At 45.2% G+C, this 23954-nt stretch overlaps 1 protein-coding gene and 1 long non-coding RNA gene across 2 annotated transcripts in view; one reads left to right on the top strand and one right to left on the bottom strand.

Annotated features, from left to right (window-relative positions):
* Positions 1-22241, top strand: LOC139273983 (uncharacterized). Its single transcript, XR_011595413.1, has 4 exons — positions 1-256; positions 723-880; positions 20934-21092; positions 21506-22241. It is a non-coding gene; the product is annotated as an uncharacterized lncRNA (long non-coding RNA).
* LOC139273964 (tumor protein D52-like) overlaps positions 13132-23954 on the bottom strand; it is a 375101-nt gene continuing 364278 nt past the window's right edge. Inside the window, exon 7 of the mRNA XM_070891045.1 lies at positions 13132-13380. Within this exon, the coding sequence (XP_070747146.1) occupies positions 13227-13380 (154 nt within the window). The 3' untranslated portion in view covers positions 13132-13226. The remainder of the gene's footprint in view (positions 13381-23954) is intronic.

Below are 23954 nucleotides of genomic sequence, written 5' to 3'. Positions count from 1 at the left end.
GGTTCACAGCAGTCATCCATTTTGAAATTGGAGTTGGAGAGAGAGAGAGAGAGAGAAACTGGAGAGAGATATTAGAGACTCGAGGGAGATTATTAGAGATTGGAGAGAGATATATTTTATAAAAGAATTTATAAACAACATATATATAAACAAGATATATTTTATAAAAGATGCAGCACCCTGAGGAAGCGAGGCAGAGGGCCCGAAAGTTTAGTCCCGATGCCCAAGAGGCACTGGTGGCAGCAGTCGAGGCCAGGTGGGGGCAAATGTTCAGGGGGGGGAAAGCAAAACCTGCTCCAGCTGTGGGCAGACATATCTGGGCTGCGATAGCTGAGGTCTGCTCAGCCGATGACATCCACCAGGGACTCCCATCAGTGCTGTAAGAGGTGGAATGATCTTTGCGCATCCGCGAGAGTAATATTTTTAATCATGCACTCTTTGATTACTTACATTGTAAATCTGACACATGTTGTTGTAGGTAGTGCTGCACCTTATTTGCTATGAATGATCTTTACACATTATTAAAATGGCTTTCTGACATCTTAAAAGATGTTTCTGTACTTCGATGTCTTCCTCATGAAACACTTGCAGCTTAATGGCACATTAAACAATGGACTGTATTAAATGCACACAGTATATTATAAGTGCTTTCATGGCTGTCTGTGTGTGCCACAAGAGCAGATGGGCAATTTGATTAAGCATTACTATTGTCATTTTTACAGAAGAAACTGGCTCATAATCGCGCCGAGCAGCGATGCACGGGGGGTGGCCCACCCATGGTAGAGCAATTAACGGAGGTCGAGGAATACATGACTGCCCGGGTGGGTGCCTACAACAGAGTGGCTACTCGTGCGGGTGGTGACCCGATTTCAACTGAGGGGTAAGTCCAGCATAATCCTTGGGCTGTGTTGGGGTCAGGTAATGTAATGTAATGTCGTGTCTGTGGACTCGGGTTCGGGTATTGTCATGTAGTGTCTCACAACAACATATAATGCAATAGTGGTGGTCCTTCAAATCAGCCTGCGCTATGTGACCATACTCATGTCATCCTCCCCTGCTGTTAGCCACTCTATTTTCAGATGAGGAGTCGCATGCACCACATGCATCGATGGAAGCCTCTACCTCCACATCTTAACTTCGTACATGGGTCCTGGAAGATTCCGATGATGAAGAGGAAGAGGCGGATGAGGTGACCATGGCGGAGACAGTTTTTGCGGGGGAGGAGGAGGTGGTGGTGGAGGGGAAGGTGAGGATGGAGAGGTTGGACAAGTCAGCACCTATTTTAGCTGCGGCCACAACTCCCTCGGAAGGATCCACATTTGAAGGGATCCCCGCCTCCGAGGCTGCGGGACCGCGTGGTGTGCAACAATGCACCCCAAGGATAGAACGCTGTATGCCGCCTCTACAGAGGTTGAGTTGGCAAAGCCGGTCTGCTGAGAGACAGGCAGGCGCACATCTGGACATAGTGGGACTGTCAAGGGACACCGTCACAGTTGGTCGCGAGCTACTCCAGGCCCTGGGTGGAATTTCCAGCAACATCACCACACAATCTGCTGTAAAAGATGCAAACATGTCTCAGATTGTTGCAGCGATCCGTGAAAACACCAAGGCTGTCAATTCCCTGCGGCAATTGATGGTCTTGAATTTTGGCACTGTAGTCCCCAGTGTCATATCACCCAGACCGACAGCACCCGTGAGTGGGGAGGCAGAACAACAACCTTCCCACTCAGAAGCCGGGCCTTCTGAGTGCGAATTTAAATGGAGAAAAATTGCAAAGTGCTACAGTACAGAGAGACCTGGGGGCCCTTGTGCATGAAACACAAAAAGTTAGTATGCAGGTACAGCAAATAATCAGGAAGGCAAATGGAATGTTGGTCTTTATAGTAAGGGGTATAAAGTATAAAAGTAGCGAAGTCCTGCTACAACTGTACAGGGTATTGGTGCATGTAGTTTTGGTCTCTATATTTAAGGAAGGATATACTTGCATTGGAGGCTGTTCAGAGAAGGTTCACTACATTGATTCCAGAGATGAGGGGTTTGACTTATGAGGATAGGTTGAGCCTATACACATTGGAGTTCAGAAGAATGAGAGGTGATCTTATTGAAACTTTTAAGATAATGAGGAGGCTCAACAAAGTGGATGCAGAGAGGATATTTCCACTCATAGGCGAAACTAAAGCTAGGGGACGTAGTCTTAGAACAAGGGGCCACCCATTTAAAACTGAAAAGACGAGGAATTTCTTCTCTCAGAGGGTTATAAATCTATGGAATTCTCTGCCCCAGAGAGCTGTGGAGGCTGGGTCATTGAACATATTTAAGGCGAAGATAGACAGATTTTTGAGCAATAAGGGAGTAAGTTATTATTTATGGAGAAAGATTGCAAAGTGCCGCAGTACAACGGGACCTGGGGGTACTTGTGCATGAAACACAAAAGGATAGCATGCAGGTACAGCAAGTGATCAGGAAGGCCAATGGTATCTTGGCCCTTATTGCAAAGGGGATGGAGTATAAAAGCAGGGAAGTCTTGCTACAGCTATATAAGGTATTGGTGAGGCCACACCTGGAAGACTGCGTGCAGTTTTGGTTTCCATATTTACGAAAGGATATACTTGCTTTGGAGGCATTTCAGAGAAGGTTCACTAGGTTGATTCCAAAGATGAGGAGGTTGACTTATGAGGCAAGCTTGAGTAGGTTGTGCCTCTACTCATTGGAATTCAGAAGAATGAAGAGATGATCTTATCAAAACGTATAAGATTATGAGGGGGCTTGACAAGGTGGATGCAGAGAGGATGTTTCCAGTGATGGGGGAGACTAGAACTAGAGGGCATAATCTTGGAATAAGGGGCCGCCCATTTAAAACTGAGATGAGGAGAAATTTCTTTTCAGAGGGTTGTAAATCTGTGGAATTCGCTGCCTCAGAGAGCTGTGGAAGCTGGGACATTGAATAAATTTAAGACAAAAATATAGAGTTTCTTAAAGGATAAGGGGTTATGGGGAGCGGGCGGGCAAGTTGAGCTGAGTCCATGATCAGATCAGCCATGATCTTATTGAATGGCGGAGCAGGCTCGAGGGGCTGTATGGCATACTCTTGTTCCTTTTTCTTATGTTCTTATGTAAAGGCTTATGGGGAGCGGGCAGGGAAGTGGAGCTGAGTCCATGATCAGATCAACCTCATCATAGCCGGCTGGATGACTCGACGTGACCTGGACCTCCCGGTCAGACCTCGTGCGGTGACTCGGCGCGACTTGGACCTCCCGGCTGGACCTCCTGCAGCGGCTGGACGACTCGACGTGACCTGGACCTCTTGACTGGACCTCCTGCGGCGACTGGACCTAGCTATCGGGCCTCCACCTCCTCCCCACCCCCCTCGATCTGGACCTCAGATCAACCATGATCTTATTGAATGGCGGAGCAGGCTCGAGTGGCCAAATGGCCTACTCCTGCTTCTATTTCTCATGTTCTGCAACCCGATCTTCTCCAGGGGATCCACACATGGTGTCGCCATTATCTATCCCCCCACAACAGCAGCGCTCTCGAAGCCTTGCTGCACAACCTCCTGGTCCCAATGCGGTTAGGAGTAAGGGTTGCGTGAGGAAGAAATGGGGGGGGACTAAAGTCGGGGGAGGCGGTGGGAGAGGTGGCCGTGGGAGAGGTGGCCGCAGTTAAAATACGTGCAGCGGGGGGTGGTGTTGGCTGTTGCTGCTGTAGTTGTTGTCGTTGTTAGTGTATTTTATATCGTTATTGTTCTTATATACAAATTTACATATTTTAATTGAAAAAATTATTTATTTTCAAAGTTTTCAAAATTTTCAAAGTTACAAAAATTGTATTTTTTATAAATCGTTTTGTTCAACTTAACTATTCTTGTACAGTGTCTCACTTTCAGAATAAGTGGGGTATTAGTCAACATGGTGGGACAGAGTGGGCAGGCAAAGGTAAAACATAACTCTCACTGTTCAAGCAAAGCGTTGATTTACGAGCTGGTGACGTAAGACTTTTGCAGTGGCAAAAGCTCCACGAGGCTTCCCCTGTGGTGGTGGTGGAGGTTGTGGCATGGGTTCATCGCCAGGCTCCTCATCCTCCTTCCCCTCCTCCTCCCCTCTCTCCTGAGGTGGTCCTGCAGTCCCCAGTGGCAATTCCTTTCCACTCATGATGACTAAGTTGTGTAGCATGCAACACACCACAATGAACTCAGAGACCTAGTGAAGGGAGTACTGCAAGCTGACTCCAGAGTGTTCCAGGCATCGAAACTGCTGCTTGGGCACTCCAATTGTCTTTTCGACGATGTTGCATGTTGCTATATGGCTGTAATTTTAGCGATGCTCAGCTTCTGTCTGAGGGTTCTGGAGGGAGGTAATGAGCCAGGTAGTGAGGCCGTAACCTTTGTCCCCGAGCATCCAACTGTGACCTTGTGGCTGATGCTTAAACAGGTCAGAGAAAGTGCTCTCACGTAAGATGAAAGCAGCATGGATGCTCCCTGGAAACTGGGCATTGACTGCCATGATGCGTTGCGTATAAGAACATAAGAACGATGAGCAGTAGACCATACGGCCCCTCGAGCCTGCTCCGCCATTCAATAAGATCATGGCTGATCTGATCATGGACTCAGCTCCACTTCCCCGCCCGGTGCCCATAACCCTTTATCGTTTAAAAAACTGTCTATTTTTGTCTTAAATTTATTCAATGTCCCAGCTTCTACAGCTCTCTGAGGCAGTGAATTCCACAGATTTACAACCCTCAGAGAAGAAATTTCTCCTCATCTCAGTTTTAAATTGGCAGCCCCTTATTCTAAGATCGTGCCCTCTAGTTTTAGTCTCCCCCATCAGTGGAAACATCCTCTCTGCATCCAACTTGTCAAGACCCTTCATAATCTTATATGTTTCGATAAGATCATCTCTCATTCTTCTGAATTCCAATGAGTAGAAGCCCAACCTACTCGACCTTGCCTCATAAGTCAACCCCCTCATCTCCAGAATCAACCTAGTGAACCTTCTCTGAACTGCCTCCAAAGCAAGTATATCCTTTCGTAAATATGGAAACCAAAACTGCACACAGTATTCCAGGTGTGGCCTCACCAATACCCTGTATAGCCGTAGCAAGACTTCCCTGCTTTTATACTCCATCCCCTTTGCAATAAAGGCCAAGATTCCATTGGCCTTCCTGGTCACTTGCTGTACCTGCATACTATCCTTTTGTGTTTCACGCACAAGTACCCCCAGGTCCCTCTGTACTGCAGCACTTTGCAATCTTTCTCCATTTAAATAATAACTTGCTCTTTGATTTTTTTTCTGCCAAAGTGCATGACCTCACACTTTCCATCATTATGCTCCATCTGCCAAATTTTTGTCCACTCACTTAGCCTGTCTTTTGCAGATTTTTTGTGTTCTCCTCAGATTGCTTTTCCTCCCATCTTTGTATCGTCAGCAACTTGGCTACGTTACACTCAGTCCCTTCTTCCAAGTCGCAGAGGACCTCTACGTTCAGGGAGTGGAATCCCTTTCGGTTTCCTCTAGATTATGTAAAGATGCTCTAGCGGGATGTGGGTACAGTCAATGGCACCCTGAACCTTGGGGAAGCCAGCAATTCGTGCAAAACCCACAGCCCTCTCATTCTGTGCCTCCCTGGTCATTGGGAAGTTTATAAAGTCCATCCTGTGTACATACAGTGCAGCGTCACCTGGCGAATGCAGCGATGTGTAGTGTGCTGCGAGATGCAGCATATGTCCGCAGCCGAGAGTCAGCGGCAGTTGGCGAGGGGTGGGAGCAGCGTCGGAGCGGCCTATAAAAGGCCCAGCGGGAGCTCGAGAGTCAGCGGCAGTTGGCGAGAGGTAGGAGTAGCGTCGGAGCGGCCGAAAAAGGCCCAGCAGGAGCTCGAGAGTCATCGGCAGTTGGTGAGAGGCGGGAGTAGCGTCGGAGCAGCCTATAAAAGGCGTACCGGTGCAGCTACAGCGGGAGAGAAAGCAAAAAAAAAGTAGAAAGGAATCAAAAGGTGACGTCACAGCCAATGGGGTAAGTGATTGGTGAGTAGCTTTTCTTTTTCTTTTTATATCAGTAAGTAAACTGTAACATTGTTATTACCAATTTAAGGGTATCTAAGGGTTAAGGCATGGCAGGAGAGCTCGGTCACGTGATATGCTCCTCCTGTGCCATGTGGGAACTCAGGGACGCTTCCGGTGTCCCCGACGACTACGTGTGTAAGAAGTGTATCCGCCTCCATCTCCTGATGGACCGCGTTGCGGAATTGGAGCTGAGGGTGGATTCACTCTGGAGCATCCACGATGCTGAGAATGACATAAGTGGCACGTGTAGTGAGTTGGTCTGACCGCATGAGAAGGATCCACAGCCAACTAGGGAATGGAAGACCAGCAGGAAGAGTAGTACAAAGAAGGTAGTGCAGGGGTCCCATCTGGTCATCCCCCTGCAAAACAGATATACTGTTCTGAGTGCTGTTGAGGGAGATGACTCATTAGGGGAGAGCAACAGCAGCCAAGTTCATGGCACCGTGGCTGGTTCTGTTGTACAGGAGGGCATAAAAAAAAGAGTGGGAGAGCGATAGTGATAGGGGATTCAATCATAAGGGGAATAGATAGGCATTTCTGCGGCCGCAATCGAGACTCCAGGATGGTATGTTGCCTCCCTGGTGCAAGGGTCAAGGATGTCTCCGAGCGAGTGCAGGACATTCTGAAAAGGGAGGGAGAACAGCCAGTTGTCGTGGTGCACATTGGTACCAACGACATAGGTAAAAAAAGGGATAAGGTCCTACGAGATGAATTTAAGGAGCTAGGAGTTAAATTAAAAAGTAGGACCTCAAAAGTAGTAATCTCGGGATTGCTACCAGTGCCACGTGCTAGTCAGAGTAGGAATCGCAGGATAGCACAGATGAATACGTGGCTTGAGCAGTGGTGCAGCAGGGAGGGATTCAAATTCGTGGGGCATTGGAACAGGTTCTGGGGGAGGTAGGACCAGTACAAACCGGACGGTCTGCACTTGGGCAGGAACGGAACCAATGTCCTAGGGGGAGTGTTTGCTAGTGCTGTTGGTGAGGAGTTAAACTAATATGGCAGGGGGATAGGAACCAATACAGGGAGACAGAGGGAAACAAAAAGGAGACAAAACAAAAGACAGAAAAGAGATGAGTAAAAGTGGAGGGAGAGAAACCAAAGGCAAGAAACAAAAAGGGCCACTGAATATAAAAGGGCTGCAGGAGGGGTAAAAACTAAAAACCATGGTTTAAAAACTAGGATGAAAACACTACCTAAATGCACGCAGCATTAGAAATAAAGTAAATGAGTTGACGGCACAAATCATTACAAATGGGTATGATTTGGTGGCCATTACAGAAACATGGTTGCAAGGTGGCCAAGACTGGGAATTAAACATACAGGGGTATCTGATGATTCAGAAAGATAGGCAAGAAGGGAAAGGAGGTGGGGTAGCTCTGTTAATAAAGGATGATATCAGGGCAGTTGTGAGGGATGATATTGGCTCCAATGAACAAAATGTTGAATCATTGTGGGTGGAGATTAGAGATAGTAAGGGGAAAAAGTCAATGGTCGGCATAGTTTATAGGCCCCCAAATAATAACTTCTTGGTGGGGCGGGCAATAATCAAGGGAATAATGGAGGCATGTGAAAAAGGAACGGCAGTAGTTATGGGGGATTTTAACCTACATATCGATTGGTCAAATCAAATCGCAGGGGGTAGCCTGGAGGAGGAATTCATAGAATGCATACGGGATTGTTTCTTAGAACAGTATGTAACAGAGCCTACAAGGGAGCAAGCCATTTTGGATCTGGTCCTGTGTAACGAGACAGGAAAAATAAACAATCTCCTTGTAAAAGATCCTCTCGGAATGAGTGATCACAATATGGTTGAATTTGTAATACAGATTGAGGATGAGGAAGTTGTCAAAAACGAGTGTACTATGCTTAAACAAAGGGGACTACAGTGGGATGAGGGCAGAGTTGGCTAAAGTAGACTGGAAACAAGGACTAAATGGTGGCACAATTGAGGAACAGTGGAGGACTTTTAAGGAGCTCTTTCATAATGCGCAACAAAAATATATTCCAGTGAAAAAGGGCGGCAAGAGAAGAGATAACCAGCCGTGGATAACCAAGGAAATAAAGGAAAGTATCAAATCAAAGACCAATGCGTATAAGGTGGCCAAGGTTAGTGGGAAACTAGAGGATTGGGAAGATTTTAAGCAACAGCAAAGAATGACTAAAAAAGCAATAAAGAAAGGGAAGATAGATTACGAAGGTAAACTTGCGCAAAACATAAAAACAGATAGTAAAAGCTTTTACAGATATATAAAACGGAAAAGAGTGACTAAAGTAAATGTTGGTCCCTTAGAAGATGAAAAGGGGGATTTAATAATGGGAAATGTGGAAATGGCTGAGACCTTAAACAATTATTTTGCTTCCGTCTTCACAGTGGAAGACACAAAAACCATGCCAAAAATTGCTGGTCATAGGAATGTGGGAAGGGAGGACCTTGAGATGATCACTATCACTAGGGAGGTAGTGCTGGACAGACTAATGGGATTGAAGGTAGACAAGTCCCCTGGTCCTGATGAAATGCATCCCAGGGTATTAAAAGAGATGGCGGAAGTTATAGCAGATGCATTTGTTATAATCTACCAAAATTCTCTGGACTCTGGGGAGGTACCAGCGGATTGGAGAGCAGCTAATGTAACGCCTCTGTTTAAAAAAGGGGGCAGGCAAAAGGCAGGTAACTATAGGCGAGTTAGTTTAAGATCTGTAGTGGGGAAAATGCTTGAAACTATTAAGGAAGAAATAGCGGGACATATGGATAGGAATAGTGCAATCAAGCAGACGCAGCATGGATTCATGAAAGGGAAATCATGTTTAACTAACTTACTGGAATTCTTTGAGGATATAACGAGCATGGTGGATAGAGGTGTACCGATGGATGTGGTGTATTTAGATTTCCAAAAGGCATTCGATAAGGTGCCACACAAAAGGTTACTGCAGAAGATAAAGGTGCGCGGAGTCAGAGGAAATGTATTAGCATGGATAGAGAATTGGCTGGCGAACAGAAAGCAGAGAGTCGGGATAAATGGGTCCTTTTCCGGTTGGAAATCAGTGGTTAGTGGTGTGCCACAGGGATCGGTACTGGGACCACAACTGTTTACAATATACATAGATGACCTGGAAGAGGGGACAGAGTGTAGTGCAACAAAATTTGCAGATGACACTAAGATTAGTGGGAAAGCGGGTTGTGTAGAGGACTCCGAGAGGCTGCAAGGAGATTTGGATAGGTTAAGCGAATGGGCTAAGGTTTGGCAGATGGAATACAATGTCGGAAAGTGTGAGGTCATCCACCTTGGGGAAAAAAAACAGTAAAAGGGAATATTATTTGAATGGGGAGAAATTACAACATGCTGTGGTGCAGAGGGACCTGGGGGTCCTTGTGCATGAATCCCAAAAGGTTAGTTTGCAGGTGTAGTAGATAATCAGGAAGGCAAATGGAATGTTGGCCTTCATTGCGAAAGGGATGGAGTACAAAAGCAGGGAGGTGTTGCTGCAACTGTATAAGGTATTGGTAAGGCCGCACCTGGAGTACTGCGTGCAGTTTTGGTCACCTTACTTAAGTAAGGATATACTAGCTTTGGAAGAGGTGCAGAGACGATTCACTAGGCTGATTCGAGAAATGAGGGGGTTAACTTATGATGATAGATTGAGTAGATTGGGTCTTTACTCCTTGGAGTTCAGAAGGATGAGGGGTGATCTTATAGAAACATTTAAAATGATGAAAGGGATAGACAAGATAGAGGCAGAGAGGTTGTTTCCATTGGTGGGGAAGACTAGAACTAGGGGGCACAGCCTCAAAATACGGAGGAGCCAATTTAAAACCGAGTTGAGAAAGAATTTCTTCTCCCAGAGGGTTGTGAATCTGTGGAATTCTCTGCCCAAGGAAGCAGTTGAGGCTGGCTCATTGAATGTTTTCAAGTCAAAGATAAATAGATTTTTAAGCAATAAGGGAATTAAGGGTTACGGGGAGAGGGCGGGTAAGTGGAGCTGAGCCCACGACCAGATCAGCCATGATCTTATTGAATGGCGGAGCAGGCTCGAGGGGCTAGATGGCCTACTCCTGTTCCTAATACTTATGTTATTATGAGGCCTGAAAGGAGCCGAAGGCAAAGAAGAAAAGTGCCGCAGTCACCTTCACCTCAACGGGCAGTGCAGTTCTGTTGGTGCTGGTGGGCTGCAGATCTGCTTTTACGAGCTGGCATATCTCCGTGACCCAGCTCTTTTTGGAAGTGCAGCCTTCTAACGCACTGTGCCTCAGACAAGCGCAGATATGAGCGCTTCTCCCTGAAAAGTCGTTGGGGGCAAGGACTCCTCCTCCTAAATCTGCAAGCTCTTTGATTAGGCTCATAATGCTCTTGAATAAACCTTCTTCCAGCTCTTTTCTGCATAGAATAAGTAGCATTATTGGCAGATATTATAGGCCCCATTCTTTTAAATGTTCTCCAATATGCTCAAATAGTCTCAAACAGCCTTAAAATTAAACTTGGAACTCACATAAAGCTGTGTAAAACTCAGCCTTTTCTCAAAATCCTTTGATGCAATGAACTTCGGCTCCATTTTTCAAAATGGCGTTGTTACCATTGGATCCGAGCAGCTTTGACTAGTTTTCACAGCGGTATTTACCGCCGGCAGTATTTTGGCATTGCACACAGATTGACGTCATAAAAATGGTGAAAAAATAGGTTTGGCGGTATTTTTTTACCGTTGGCAGATAATCACTGATGAATTTACTGCCGGCGGTATTTCGGCGATAAATTATTAGATTGGCGGCATTTCAGTGGTAAATAATTTTTTTGGCGGTAAAACGGCGGAAAACTGATGAATTTCCAGCCCTAAGTCCCTTTCCTCTCTAATTTCTCCATTAAATGTTTCTTTTTCAAGTATTTATACTTATCCCTTTTAACAGCTATTATGGATTTTGCTTTCACCATTGTTTTGGAAGGGTATTGTAAAGTAATTTCTCTAGAACATAAGAATTTGGAGCAGGAGTAGGCTATTTGGCCCCTCCGCCATTTAATAAGATCATGGCTGATCTGATCTTGGGCTCAGCTCCACTTCCCTGCCCGCTCCCCATAACCCTTCACTCCCTTATCGCTCAAAAATCTGTCTATCTCCATCTTAAATATGTTCAATGACCCAGTCTCCACAGCTCTCTGGGGTATAGAATTCCACAGATTTACCACTCTTTGAGAGAAGAAATTCCTCCTCATCACAGTTCTAAATGGGTGGCCCCTTATTCTTAACCTATGCCCCCAAGTTCTGGATTCCCCCAGGAGTGTAAATATCCTCTCTGCATCCACCTTGTTGAGCCCCCTCAGTATCTTATATGTTTCAATAAGATCACCTCTCATTCTTCTAATTCCAATGAGTAGAGGCTCAACCTGCTTTACCTTTCTTCATAAGTCAACCCTCCTCATCTCCGGAATCAACCTAGCGAACCTTCTCCGAGATGCTTCCAATGCAAGTATATCCTTCCTGAAATAAGGAGACCAAAACAGTACGCAGTACTATAGGTGTGGCCTCACCAATACTCTGTACAGTTGTAGCAGGACCTCACTGCTTTTATACTCTATTCCCCTTGCAATAAAGGCCAATGTTCCAACTGACTTCCTGATTACTTGCTGTACCTGCACACTAACTTTGTGTTTCATGCACAAGGATCCCCTGATCCCTCTTTACTGCAGCATTTTGTAGTTTCTCTCCATTTAAATAATAATTTGCTTTTTTATTTTTCCTGCCAAAATGGATAACCTCACACTTTCTTTCCCACATTATACTCCATCTGCCAAATGTTTGCCCACTCACTCAGCCTGTCTATATCCCTTTGCAGATTTTTTGTGTCCTCCTCACAACTTGCTTTCCTACCTATCTGTCTATGATCAGCAAACTTGGCTACATTACACTCGGTCCCTTCATCCAAGTCTTTAATATTGATTATAAATAGTTGTGGCCCCAGCACCGATCTCTGTGGCACCCCAGTAGTTACCGTTTGCCAACCAGAAAATGACCCAGTTTGTACTTCAATTGATTCAATGTTTCTTCGCATCTTACAGTAATTTCATAATAGATTTTTTTCTAGCATGATTTTCATTCTGCAACTAATTCTGACAATGAAAGCAAGAAGCCTGAAACCAGAACAAAGCACTGACCAAAGCTTTAAGCTTTTGCAGTCTCACTTGTATCTTTGGTAACAGATATGCCAATGTCACAACTCCATTTGGTGCAACACCTTGTGTGATGATAATCAGAAATATAAAGCAAGCAGTACAAAGTGAAACCAACTTACCTAAACAGAAATGTAAACACATGAGTAAGCTACCAACACACTGAGCAGTACAATGACATTTTCACATACAGTAACAATTTCATCAGTCTGTTTCTCGATGCAATTTTGGAAAGTGTATTGCACATTCAATAAGATGCTTGTTATTTTGCCAGCCAATTTGAGGCAGGTAGAAGTACTGGATAAGTGCAACTCAATCAGTTGCATCAGTGGCAAAGAATACATTGATCAAATGCCTAACTTGATAATATAAATAGAAACAGAAAAATTGCACAAATTCATAAACATTTTAGATTATCTTCATACCCATTAAAGTAAAATACTAATTTACTGAAAAGAAAAAAGGGTCAATTTTAGTAATTTATTCAACAGTATTCAATGTTAATCCGCAGACTACTGTTAAGTCCAAGAACATTTCTGAGCAGTGGTTCTGCTAGATAGTGTATGTGTATAGACACATGTTGAGAGTATGATTAGATGCTGCTGTGATGACCCCATCGTTGAATAGCCTCATCACACTAATTTTCAGGTTCACATAAGAACAGCAACTTGGGAAAGTTTGCCTCTGCAGGGACCAGCACCTTTGGGGGGGGGGGGGGGGAAGAGGGAGAAAACTGGGAGTTTTGTTTTAATAAAAGTGGCAAAAGAGGCATAATTAGACTTGTGCTTGAGTAAGGAAGAAAATAATTACTATTCCTGAAAGGAGAAGTGTTGCTTCAGCTTAGCTGTTCTGAAGCTGTATCATTCAAAGTGTGTGTGTATAACTTTTTGTATTTTGATAAACACATAAAAAGTGCACATTATAAAATGTTTATTTTTTTTTAAATAGTAAAGCAAGAAATACATATTTTTTATAGAAACAAAATTACACCAGGTCACTATTTATAACTTTCACTCGCTTTGCTTTGAATCCTTGGTGTCCAGCAATCCCTGGAGTGCAGCTTCTGCCTCCAGCAGAGTTGTGTCTGTCTTGGCCCCAAGAAAGCGTGATGTCAGCTCTAGATCAACAAGTTTCAAACGCACACGCACGTCCCTCTGATACTTCCTAGACAAAAACAAAACATATAATTTGTATGATTTAAAAAAAAATAGACTTCATAGAACTGCTAAAGTTTACACATAAAAACACAATCAAGAGGACACTAGGCATGTGTATAATTCCTCATAAATTCTTCTTTTTAGGGTGGAACATATAACAAATGTTAACAATTCTTATCTTGATACCAGAATCTAATTTTGTACTCTTTCATATTAGAATTACTAAACAATGATTTTTATATTTGGAACAATTTAATGTGTGGAGGTAAACTGACATGTTTATACCAGCAATCCCTATACACATTTTTATTATACAGGTGCAACGTCCAAGATCCGGAGTTCCGCAATCCGGGCCGATCCATGGCGGGGTTGTCCGGAAACAGGAAAATGTTCCGAAATCCGGACTCCCCGCGCCTCGGCAGCCCGATTTCGCCCCGGCCCTTGGCAGCCCGACCTTGCCCCGGCCCTCGGCGGCCTGACATCGCCCCGGCCCGACCTCCCCCCCCCGCCCCTTACCTCGGCTGCCCTACCCCACCTACCTCGGCCCAGGCAAAGACGTTCCAAAATCCGGAACGGCCTCGGTCCCGAGATTTCCGGATTTTGGATGCTCAACCTGTATTCACTTTACAGCATTCACAACAAAGATGAGAAAGTAACCATCATGACTACCTGGGGTATAATCCAGATAACATCAATAAGATATCATGAGATTTTACACGCAAAAAGGAACAAACCAACACCTTTGTGGCTTTGTCCACAATGCAGTGACAAATATATTTCACATACACCCACTGTGATATAGAGTGCTTTGAAATGCTCAGTAAAAAGATTTATTATGCCCATTGGATACAGGATTCAGAGAGCAAATTTATAAGGTACTCTAATTATATATTCTTCAGAATTCTGTCATACAAGTACAATAAGAAATTCTGCTTACCATGAAATTTTGATTTAATCAGTTATGAAGGGTACGTGGGTTTTTGTCAGATTTTCAATGTACATTTTGACTGCACTGTTTGCTGCACAGTCAATCTCATCGCAAAGCTGCAGCCTCTCACAGCTGATAATATCACACTATCACTTCATTGCTGTGTGGTGTGCTGCCCACTAATGTGAAACTGTTAAACCACAAAAGTGATCGCTGTATCCTTCCCCAAGTGTAGTGTCTGTGCTCATAATTACTGGGTGGTTCCAGTGCAGAGAGGTTTGAGTAAGTTCATGCAGGATGGACACGGGGAGCGCAGAACTATAAATAGATCTTTGGTAATCTGACACACATTCATGTGAGTTTTGTTTTAGGGATGTCAATGACATCAAAATTTCATTTGACACAAATTCAAATAAATATTTTGCATGGACACTATATGTACAAAATATGACATTTAACACACTAGTCCCCATCAGCCACTGCTGCTCTAGTGGCACGACAGATAGCCTCCATGTCCCTAGGCTTGAGATGGGGGTTGGGGGGAGCGGGAGGTACGAAAGCATAGGCCTTACGCTAAACATCAGAAAGACAAAAGGTCCTCCACCAGCCTGTCCTCACTGTACAGCACTGCCCCCCAGTTATCAAGATCCACGGCGCGGCCCTGGAAAATGTGGACCACATCCCTGATCTCGGGAGCCTCCTATCAACGAGAGCAGGCATTGACGACGAGCTCCAACGCCGCCTCCAGTGCGCCAGTGCAGCCTTCGGCTGCCTGAGGAAAAAAAGAGTGTTTGAAGACCAGGCCCTCAAAACTGCCACCAAGCTCATGGTCAACAGGGCTGGAATAATACCCGCTCTCCTATATGACTCAGAAACATGGACCATGTACAGTAGACACCTCAAGTCGCTGGAGAAATACCACCAACGATGTCTCCGCAAGATCCTACAAATTCCCTGGGAGGATGGACGCACCAACATTCGCGTCCTCGTCCAGGCCAATATCCCCAGCATTGAAGCACTGACCACACTTGATCAGCTCCGCTGGGCAGGCCACATAGTTCGCATGCCAGACACGAGACTCCCAAAGCAAGCGCTCTACTCGGAACTATGTTTCTGAGCCATACAGGAGGGCGGGTATTATTACAGCCCTGTAGACCATGAGCTTGGTGGCAGTTTTGAGGGCCTGGTCTTCAAACACTCTTTTCCTCAGGTGGACGAAGGCTGCACTAGCGCACTGGAGGCGGCGTTGGAGCTCGTCGTCAATGCCGATGATGACAGTTAGCCTCCATGTCCCATGGCTTGAGATGGGGGTTGGGGGGGAAGCAGGGGGTAAATCAACCAGGTTCCTATTCTTGATCATGGCCTCTGCTGGAACATGTGCCTGTAGACTTAAGGCGCAGACAAGATCAGGCTTCATTCTGATACCCCTTCAAAGCCATGTAGCTGACCAACAATTATTACCCAAGCTTACCGCGGACGGGTAGCCCTGGGTAAGGCTGCTAGTGCCTCAGGAACCACACAACAGCAAGAATCAAAAACTCCTTGTTGTGTCTCTCCAAAGCATCTCAATGTGCTTCACATAGAATGAATTATTTTGAAGTATTTACACCTCCCCCCCCCCCCCCAACTGTTTTTGGTGACATTGGTTGAATGGGGTCTGGACGCCAGTCGACATGTTGTTCTTCAAATAATGTTCACCTGAACCATCAGATCAGGCTATGGGGCATTGGTGTAACACAGGACAGCACCTCCTATAATGTAGTTCTCCTTCAGCATTACAATGTAATGTTAACCTAGATTATATGCTCCAGTCCTGGAGTAGGATTGAACCCTCAACCTTCTGACTTAGAAATGATAGTGTTACCGACAACACAAGTCAAAAACACAAGTGAGATAGTTTTGCCAGAAACTTATTCCATGCCAGATGACAGTTTTACTATTGAACCATTGATGCACAGGAGTTGCACAGATGAAAGAAAGCCGGAAAGAAATACAAGTATGCACGATAGCTGTATAGATCTTGAATAAATTAAACCTTTTGCAGAGAAATAGGAACATCTGCCATCACTGACCAAATGTAAAGATCTGGCAAGTCTTGTCTTTGTATGCCATGATTAAGATTTGAATTATTATGGCTTAACATTGGATGTCACATCATTTGGAGTCATTGCAGGCCTCCATTTAGTTGTCCTTATGATTACACCAATGGTATTGTACATTTCATTTGCCAGCTAAATATCCTCATCCAGTTACTGGCACTTTGGTTCAAAACAACTTGCAACATTTCATGTGGTTTGACACCAATATTTTGTTAACCTGATTACTAATCTTTTTATTTAGCCAAGCATTTCTAGACAAAATTAACTTTCGAGACACTAACATTTTTTAATAGACACGGTTCATTTCTCATGGCAATACTCAGACAATTTTACAAAAAACATATTGATATAGATTACTTTCTGTGGCATGCTCTCGGCTACACTGTATTAGCAGGATCATTGACTTACACAGACTGATGTCAAATTGAGTTTTTATTTCATAGCATTGTAGGACTTTTACCTCTGTTCGGAGCACCAAGTTCCATGATTGTACATTTCTTTGAAAATAAGAAATGAGTGACTTGGATTATATGTTCCTTTATTTTCTTTTTCAAAACTCTGGGTAGACAGAAGATATTAGGGTAACATGTAGCATATTGGTAGATATGTAGTTTAGTGGTAGTATGCAGGGTGAGGTTGTGGTATTTAAGTATAGTTAATGGGATTACAGAGACATGGCTCCAGGGTGACCAAGGCTGGGAACTCAACATCCAAGGGTATTCAATATTCAGGAAAGATAGACAAAGGAAAAGGAGGTGGAGTAGCATTGCTGGTTAAAGAGGAGAACAACGCAATAGTAAGGAAGGACATTAGCATGGATGAGGTGGAATCTGTATGGGTAGAGCTGCGGAACACCAAAGGGCAGAAAACCCTAGTGGGTGTTGTGTACAGACCACCAAACAGTCATAGTGAGGTTGGGAATGGCATCAAACAGGAAATTAGGGATGCATTCAATAAAGGTACAGCAGTTATCATGAGTGACTTTAATCTATATATAGATTGGGCTAAACAAACTGATAGCAATACGGTGGAGGAGGATTTCCTGGAGTGTATAAGAGATAGTTTTCTAGACCAATATGTCCAGGAACCAACTAGAGAGCTGGCCATCCTAGACTGGGTATTGTGTAATGAGAGAGGATTAATTAGCAATCTTGTTGTGCGAGGCCCCTTGGGGAAGAGTGACCATAATATGGTAGAATTTTTCATTAAGATGGAGAATGACCCAATTAATTCAGAGACTAGAGTCTTGAACTTAAAGAAAGACGTGAATTGGCTAGGATAGACTGGCGAATGATACTTAAAAGGTTGCTGGTGGATAGGCAATGGCAGACATTTAAAGATCACATGGATGAACTTCAACAATTGTACATCCCTGTCTGGTGTAAAAATAAAACGGGGAAGGTGGCTCAACCATGGCTTACAAGGGAAATTAGGGATAGTGTTAAATCCAAGGAAGAGGCATATAAAGTGGCCAAAAATAGCAGCAAACCTGAGGACTGGGAGAAATTTAGAATTCAGCAGAAGAGGACAAAGAGTTTAATTAGGAGGGGAAAAATAGAATATGAGAGTAAGCTTGCAGGGAACATAAAAACTGACTGCAAAAGCTTCTACAGATACGTGGAGAGAAAAAGATTAGTAAAAACAAATGTAGGCCCCTTGCAGTCAGAATCAGGCGAATTTATAATGGGGAACAAAGAAATGGCAGACCAATTGAACAAATACTTTGGTTCTGTCTTCACTAAGGAAGACACAAATAACCTTCCGGAAATATTAGGGGACCGAGGGTCGAGTGAGAAGGAGGGACTAAAGGAAATCCTTATTAGTCAGCAAAATGTGTCAGGAAAATTGATGGGATTGAAGGCCGATAAATCCCCAGGGCCTGACAGTCTGCATCCCAGAGTACATAAGGAAGTGGCCCTAGAAATAGTGGATGCATTGGTGATCATTTTCCAACATTCTATAGACTCTGGGTCAGTTCCTATGGACTGGAGGGTAACTAATGTAACCCCACTTTTTAAAAAAGGAGGGAGAGAGAAAACAGGGAATTATAGACCGGTCAGCCTGACATCAGTGGTGGAGAAAATGTTGGAATCAATTATTAAAGATGTAATAGCAGCACATTTGGAAAGCAGTGACAGGATCGGTCCAAGTCAGCATGGATTTATGAAAGGGAAATCATGCTAGACAAATCTTGTAGAATTTTTTTGAGGATGTAACTAGTAGAGTGGACAAGGGGGAGCCAGTGGATGTGGTGTATTTAGACTTTCAAAAGGCTTTTGACAAGGTCCCACACAAGAAATTAGTGTGTAAAATTAAAGCACATGATATTGGGGGTAATGTACTGACGTGGATAGAGAACTAGTTGGCAGACAGGAAGCAGAGAGTCGGGATAAACGGGTCCTTTTCAGAATGGCAGGCAGTGACTCGTGGGGTGCCGCAGGGCTCAGTGCTGGGACCCCAGCTATTTACAATATACATTAATGATTTAGATGAAGGAAATAGAGCATAATGTCTCCAAGTTTTCAGATGACAGTAAGCTGGATGGCGGTGTGAGCTGTGAGGAGGACGATAAGAGGCTGCAGGGTGACTTGGACAGGTTAGGTGAGTGGGCAAATGCATGGCAGATGCAGTATAATGTGGATAAATGTGAGGTTATGCACCTTGGGGGTAAAAACAGGAAGGCAGATTAGGAAAAGGGGAGGTGCAACGAGACCTGGGTATCATGGTACATCAGTCATTGAAAGTTGGCATGCAGGTACAGCAGGCGGTGAAGAAGGCAAATGGTATGTTGGCCTTCATATCTCGGGGATTTGAGTATAGGAGCAGAGAGGTCTTACTGCAGTTGTATAGGACCTTGGTGAGGCCTCACTTGGAATACTGTGTTCCAATTTTGGTCTCCTAATCTGAGGAAGGACGTTCTTGCTATTGAGGGAGTGCAGCAAAGGTTCACCAGACTGATTCCTGGGATGACAGGTGTGACATATTAAGAAAGACTGGATTGACTAGGCTTATATTCAATGGAATTTAGAAGAATGAGAGGGGATCTGATAGAAACATATAAAATTCTGACAGGATTGGACAGGTTAGGTGCAGAAAGAATGTTCCCGATGTTGGGCAAGTCCACAACCAGGGGTCACAGTCTAAGGATAAGGGATAAGCCATTTAGGACCGAGATGACGAGAAACTTCTTCACTCAGAGTTGTGAGCCTGTGGAATTCTCTACCGCAGAAAGTTGTTGAGGCCAGTTCGTTAGATATATTCAAAAGGGAATTAGTTGTCGCCCTTATGACTAAAGGGATCAAGGGGTGTGGAGAGAAAGCAGGAATGGGGTACTGAAGTGCATGATCAGCCGTGATCATATTGAATGGTGGTGCAGGCTCGAAGGGCCGAATGGCCTACTCCTGCACCTATTTTCTATGTTTCTATGGTGGTGCTGAGTTTGGGTAGTATTTGGGAATGGTTTGAGCAAATGGCAGCATTGTGGAGAGAGAATATTGGGGTTGGAAGCACTGCAGCATTTATTTTTACTGAGTGATTCCTGGGGTCTGACAGTAGTGGAGAGGGGTCCCAGGAGAGACATGGGGCTAGACTTGCCACTTTGTTGGCTATCGCCCCAAAAATGGGCGATGTTCCTGCCTTAGCAATGTGTCAGCCTTCATGATCGCTGGAACATTGGCCATTTTTTGGATCGCGACTTTCGGCTCAGCAATGTGAAATGGGCCCAACGATAGGGAAGGCAAAGCTTCCCTAGCAGCGGCCTTCTGCGCATGTGTTCTTCCCCCCCGCGTTTCGGAAGGTCAGGGGTCATCCATACGTGCGCAGAAGGCAAAGGGAGGATGAGGGGAGAGACAGAGAAGATAGAGAGGAGAGGAGACAGGAAAAAGAAAAAGAGAGAGAGAGAAGGAAAGATGTCTGACAGTGATTATAGTTTAAGAGATGTGGAGAGGGGAGGAAGGCGGCCAAACCCTTTTCAGACGAGGCAAACAAGGCCCTCGTTCAGGAGGTGCACTCCCGGTGGGCCCAATTAACCAGGGGTGGGCGTGAGAAATCCTCAATCCGGGAGTATCGCCGGATATGGGGCGAGATCGCTGATGTTGTCTCCTCAGCGTCACACGAGGCCAGGGGATCCGACCAGTACCGGAAGCGCTGGAACAACCTTGTCGCTTCGGCAAGAGTAAGTAGCATTTTATATTGTAATGAAGCAACTTATAATTATAATTAATCTCACGTGTTGAATTTAAGCTTGTTATACTTACATATATTACTTATATTCCCTGCTACGATCTGGACAGGGCAATGAACCTGTGCCCTTTTTAAGTCTCTCGATTACTGTCACTTACACATTGACCCAGCATGGACTGGGGAGAGCTGCCCTTGCTCACTGTCTGCCCTGGGACACTTTTGGACATTAACTCCCGTCATTGCCGAGCTCTGTGCATCAATTGTGGATAAAAACCCTATTAGCATTTAACAGTGGAAACTGTTGACTTTCCATGATAGTACCTTAGCTCATGCATCTTGTCACGTTTGCAGAGGAAGATATCTAACAACTGACGGGAGCGGAGGCGCACCGGAGGAGGCCCCGATGAGCTGCTAACCCTAACAGAGCTTGAAGAGTGTGCTGCTGCACTTGTGGGGACCGACAGTTGCTCGACCACCGCCTGTGTGTTGCCGAATCCAGCAATGAGTCACGTGAGTAATGTATCAAGCAGTGTTAAAGTAATGTTAAAGTAATGTAACATCATTTAATTATAATATAAGAAAGATGTCATGTTATGTTATGCATGCAATCTCTGTGCTACTTTCAGGTTGACAACACTAGAACACAAGTACAAAAGAGCTGGAGCCGGAGCAGGCCATCTGTCCATATGTCCCCTTCTATGTTTGCCCCCATAAACCTTCATATCATTCTGTGACGTATTCAGCCTACGCAACTCTCTGGGGCACTGAATTCCACATAGGCGTACTACCATATGTACTACCAAATGATGCATTAATCTGTAACGTTTTTCGGTCACATTTATTGTAGTAGTGCTTCACCTTGTATGTCTGCCAGCGCAGCGCAAGATTCATGTGTAGCCTTCTGTTATAATTGTGTTTTGCAGCTCGCCCAGCACCAGAGGCCACATCCTCAACTGCCACTGCAACAGCTCAAGCAACTTTGGAGGTGCTCATCACCTCGGGTGCTGAGCAGGAAGAAGAGGGAGACAATGGAGCATGAGGAAACAAAGGACGATGCCCCTAGCATCCCCTCTACAAGAGCATCACCTGAGGGACCTGCGGCCATGAGGTCGGATTCGACTGAAGAGGTAACGGGATCAAGCGGCATGCAGCCGGCGACCCTAAGGCGCTCATTAGTGCACTCGCAGACCCCATGGAAGTCGGGTTAGCGAGGTGAGCAGACGCCTAGCGTGGCCGATCGCATAGAGGGCTTGTCAAGACTGTGCAAGGAGACTGTCGCGATTGCTCGCGGCCATCTCCAGGCGTTTGTGTCCTTCACATAGGACTTCTCCCGGGTGTCTGCTCGCCAAGCGGAGGTAGTGCAGCAGACGCTCCCGGAGATGTGTGCATAGACCGCCGCCACCAATGCCTTGCGGCATGCGTTGTTGGCAGAACACGGCGCTGCACCCCAAGGTGCTGTGATGTGAGAGACCACACACACCAGCACACAAGTGAGTCAGGAGGAAACACTTCCTTGTGTCTCGGAAGGCGATTCCCCAACTTCGTTTTCCCCTCCAACACCCCCCCAGAAGGTAATAGCGCCACCATTACCCCCACCACAGCAGGAAGTCTTGAGGTTGCCCGCGACACACCAGCAACGTCTCGGTACCACCCAGGGACCAAAACGGGCAGGTGGGGCTATGACACGGGATGGGGGGGGGGGGGGAACCAGGATCTGGTGGACAGGAGGAGGTGATTGTTAAAATTGTTAAAATTGTTATTGTTATCGTTATTGTTGTTTCACTGAGGGGTTTTAATAAATCTTGTTAATATAATTTTAAAAAATTTCACTTTACAATTGTTGTGCAGTGTCTTCTAAAAACATGAGTTAAGATAAAACATGAATCCAACTGTTGTAAAACAATGACCAGGCCAGACCTGGTAAGGATGAAATGTAACTCAACGCAAACGCAACTGTTGTTTTGCCATAACCGTAACTATAGCTGTGACTGTCCCCGGTGTAAGTTCATGCAAAGCGTTCATTTATGGGCTGCTGGCGCAACAGCGTTGCAGCCGCGTAACTCCCACGGGATTTTTCTAATCTTCCCGGGGGGTGGGGGAGTGGGTGGGACCATGGATTCATCGCCAGGCTGATTGTCCTCCCTGAAGTCCTCACCAGCCTCCTCCCCATCCTCCTCCTCCATCTCCTTCCTGAGGTGGACCGGCAGCCCCATCTGGCAATTGTTGTCCTCTCCTTATAGCTAGGTTATGCAACATGCAGCACACCACAATAAACTCAGCGACCTGGTCAGGGTGGTATTGTAGGCTGCCTCCAGAGTGGTCCAGGCATCTGAAGCACTGCTTGAGCACTCCAATTGTCTTTTAGACGATATTGCGTGTAGCTATGTGGCTTTCATCATAACGCTCCTCTGCTTCCGTCTGGGGATTATGCAGGGGGGGGGGGTCATTAGCCAGCTTGCAAGGCCATATATCCTTTATCCCCCAGTATCCAACCATGACCTTGACTGTCAAACATATCAGAGACAGCGCCCTCACGCAGGATGTGCACATCATGGATGCTGCCTGGAAATGTAGCATTAACTGCCATGATAATTTGGTTGTGGTCGAAAACAAGCTGCATATTCAGGGAGTGGAATCCTTTTAGGTTACGAAACACATCTGCATTCTCTAAAGATGCTTTCAGGATGATGTGCGTGCAGTTTATTGCTCCCTGCACTTTGGGGAAGTTTGCTATTCTCGAGAAACCCGAAGCCCTCCCAGTTTGTGCCTCCTTGGTCATAGGGAAGTTTATAAAGTCTATCCTGCGAGCATAAAGGGCTTCAGTCACCTGCCGAATGCAGCAGTGTGTGGCGTGCTGAGAGATACCACAGATGTCGTCAACTGAAGCCTGAAAGGAGCCAGATGCATAGAAGGATAGTACCGCAGTAACCTTTACCTCAACGGGCAGTGCGGTCCTAATGGTGCTGGTAGGCTGCAGATCCCCCTTGATGATCTGGCATATCTCATCGATGACCTCCTTTCGCAAGCGCAGCCTCCTAAGGCACATGTTATCAGACAAGTTGTGGTAAGATTACTTTTCCCTGTAAGTTCGTCGGCTGTACGGTCTCCTCCTCCGCCCCCATGTTAGTCTGCGATCTCTTCGATTGGCCCCTTCACTAAACCCTTCATTCACTTAACTCAACCTCAGACGCCAGCAATTGAGCAGTTACAAGTAATGTTAGAGAAGCTACAGGCCCCATCACTATCACTATTATCACCATTGTTATAAATGCCCTTTGTACTAAAATAAAAATAAATATAAATGTAAGTATAAATGTGAGTGGATCCATCAGTAAAAGATCCTTAAATAACTCTCAAATTATAAGCTCCTTG

Source organism: Pristiophorus japonicus, chromosome 1 (genome assembly GCF_044704955.1).
Source record: "Pristiophorus japonicus isolate sPriJap1 chromosome 1, sPriJap1.hap1, whole genome shotgun sequence".
In the NCBI taxonomy this organism is placed as follows: Eukaryota; Metazoa; Chordata; class Chondrichthyes; family Pristiophoridae; genus Pristiophorus; species Pristiophorus japonicus.
This window is presented reverse-complemented; position numbering and strand designations above follow the sequence as displayed.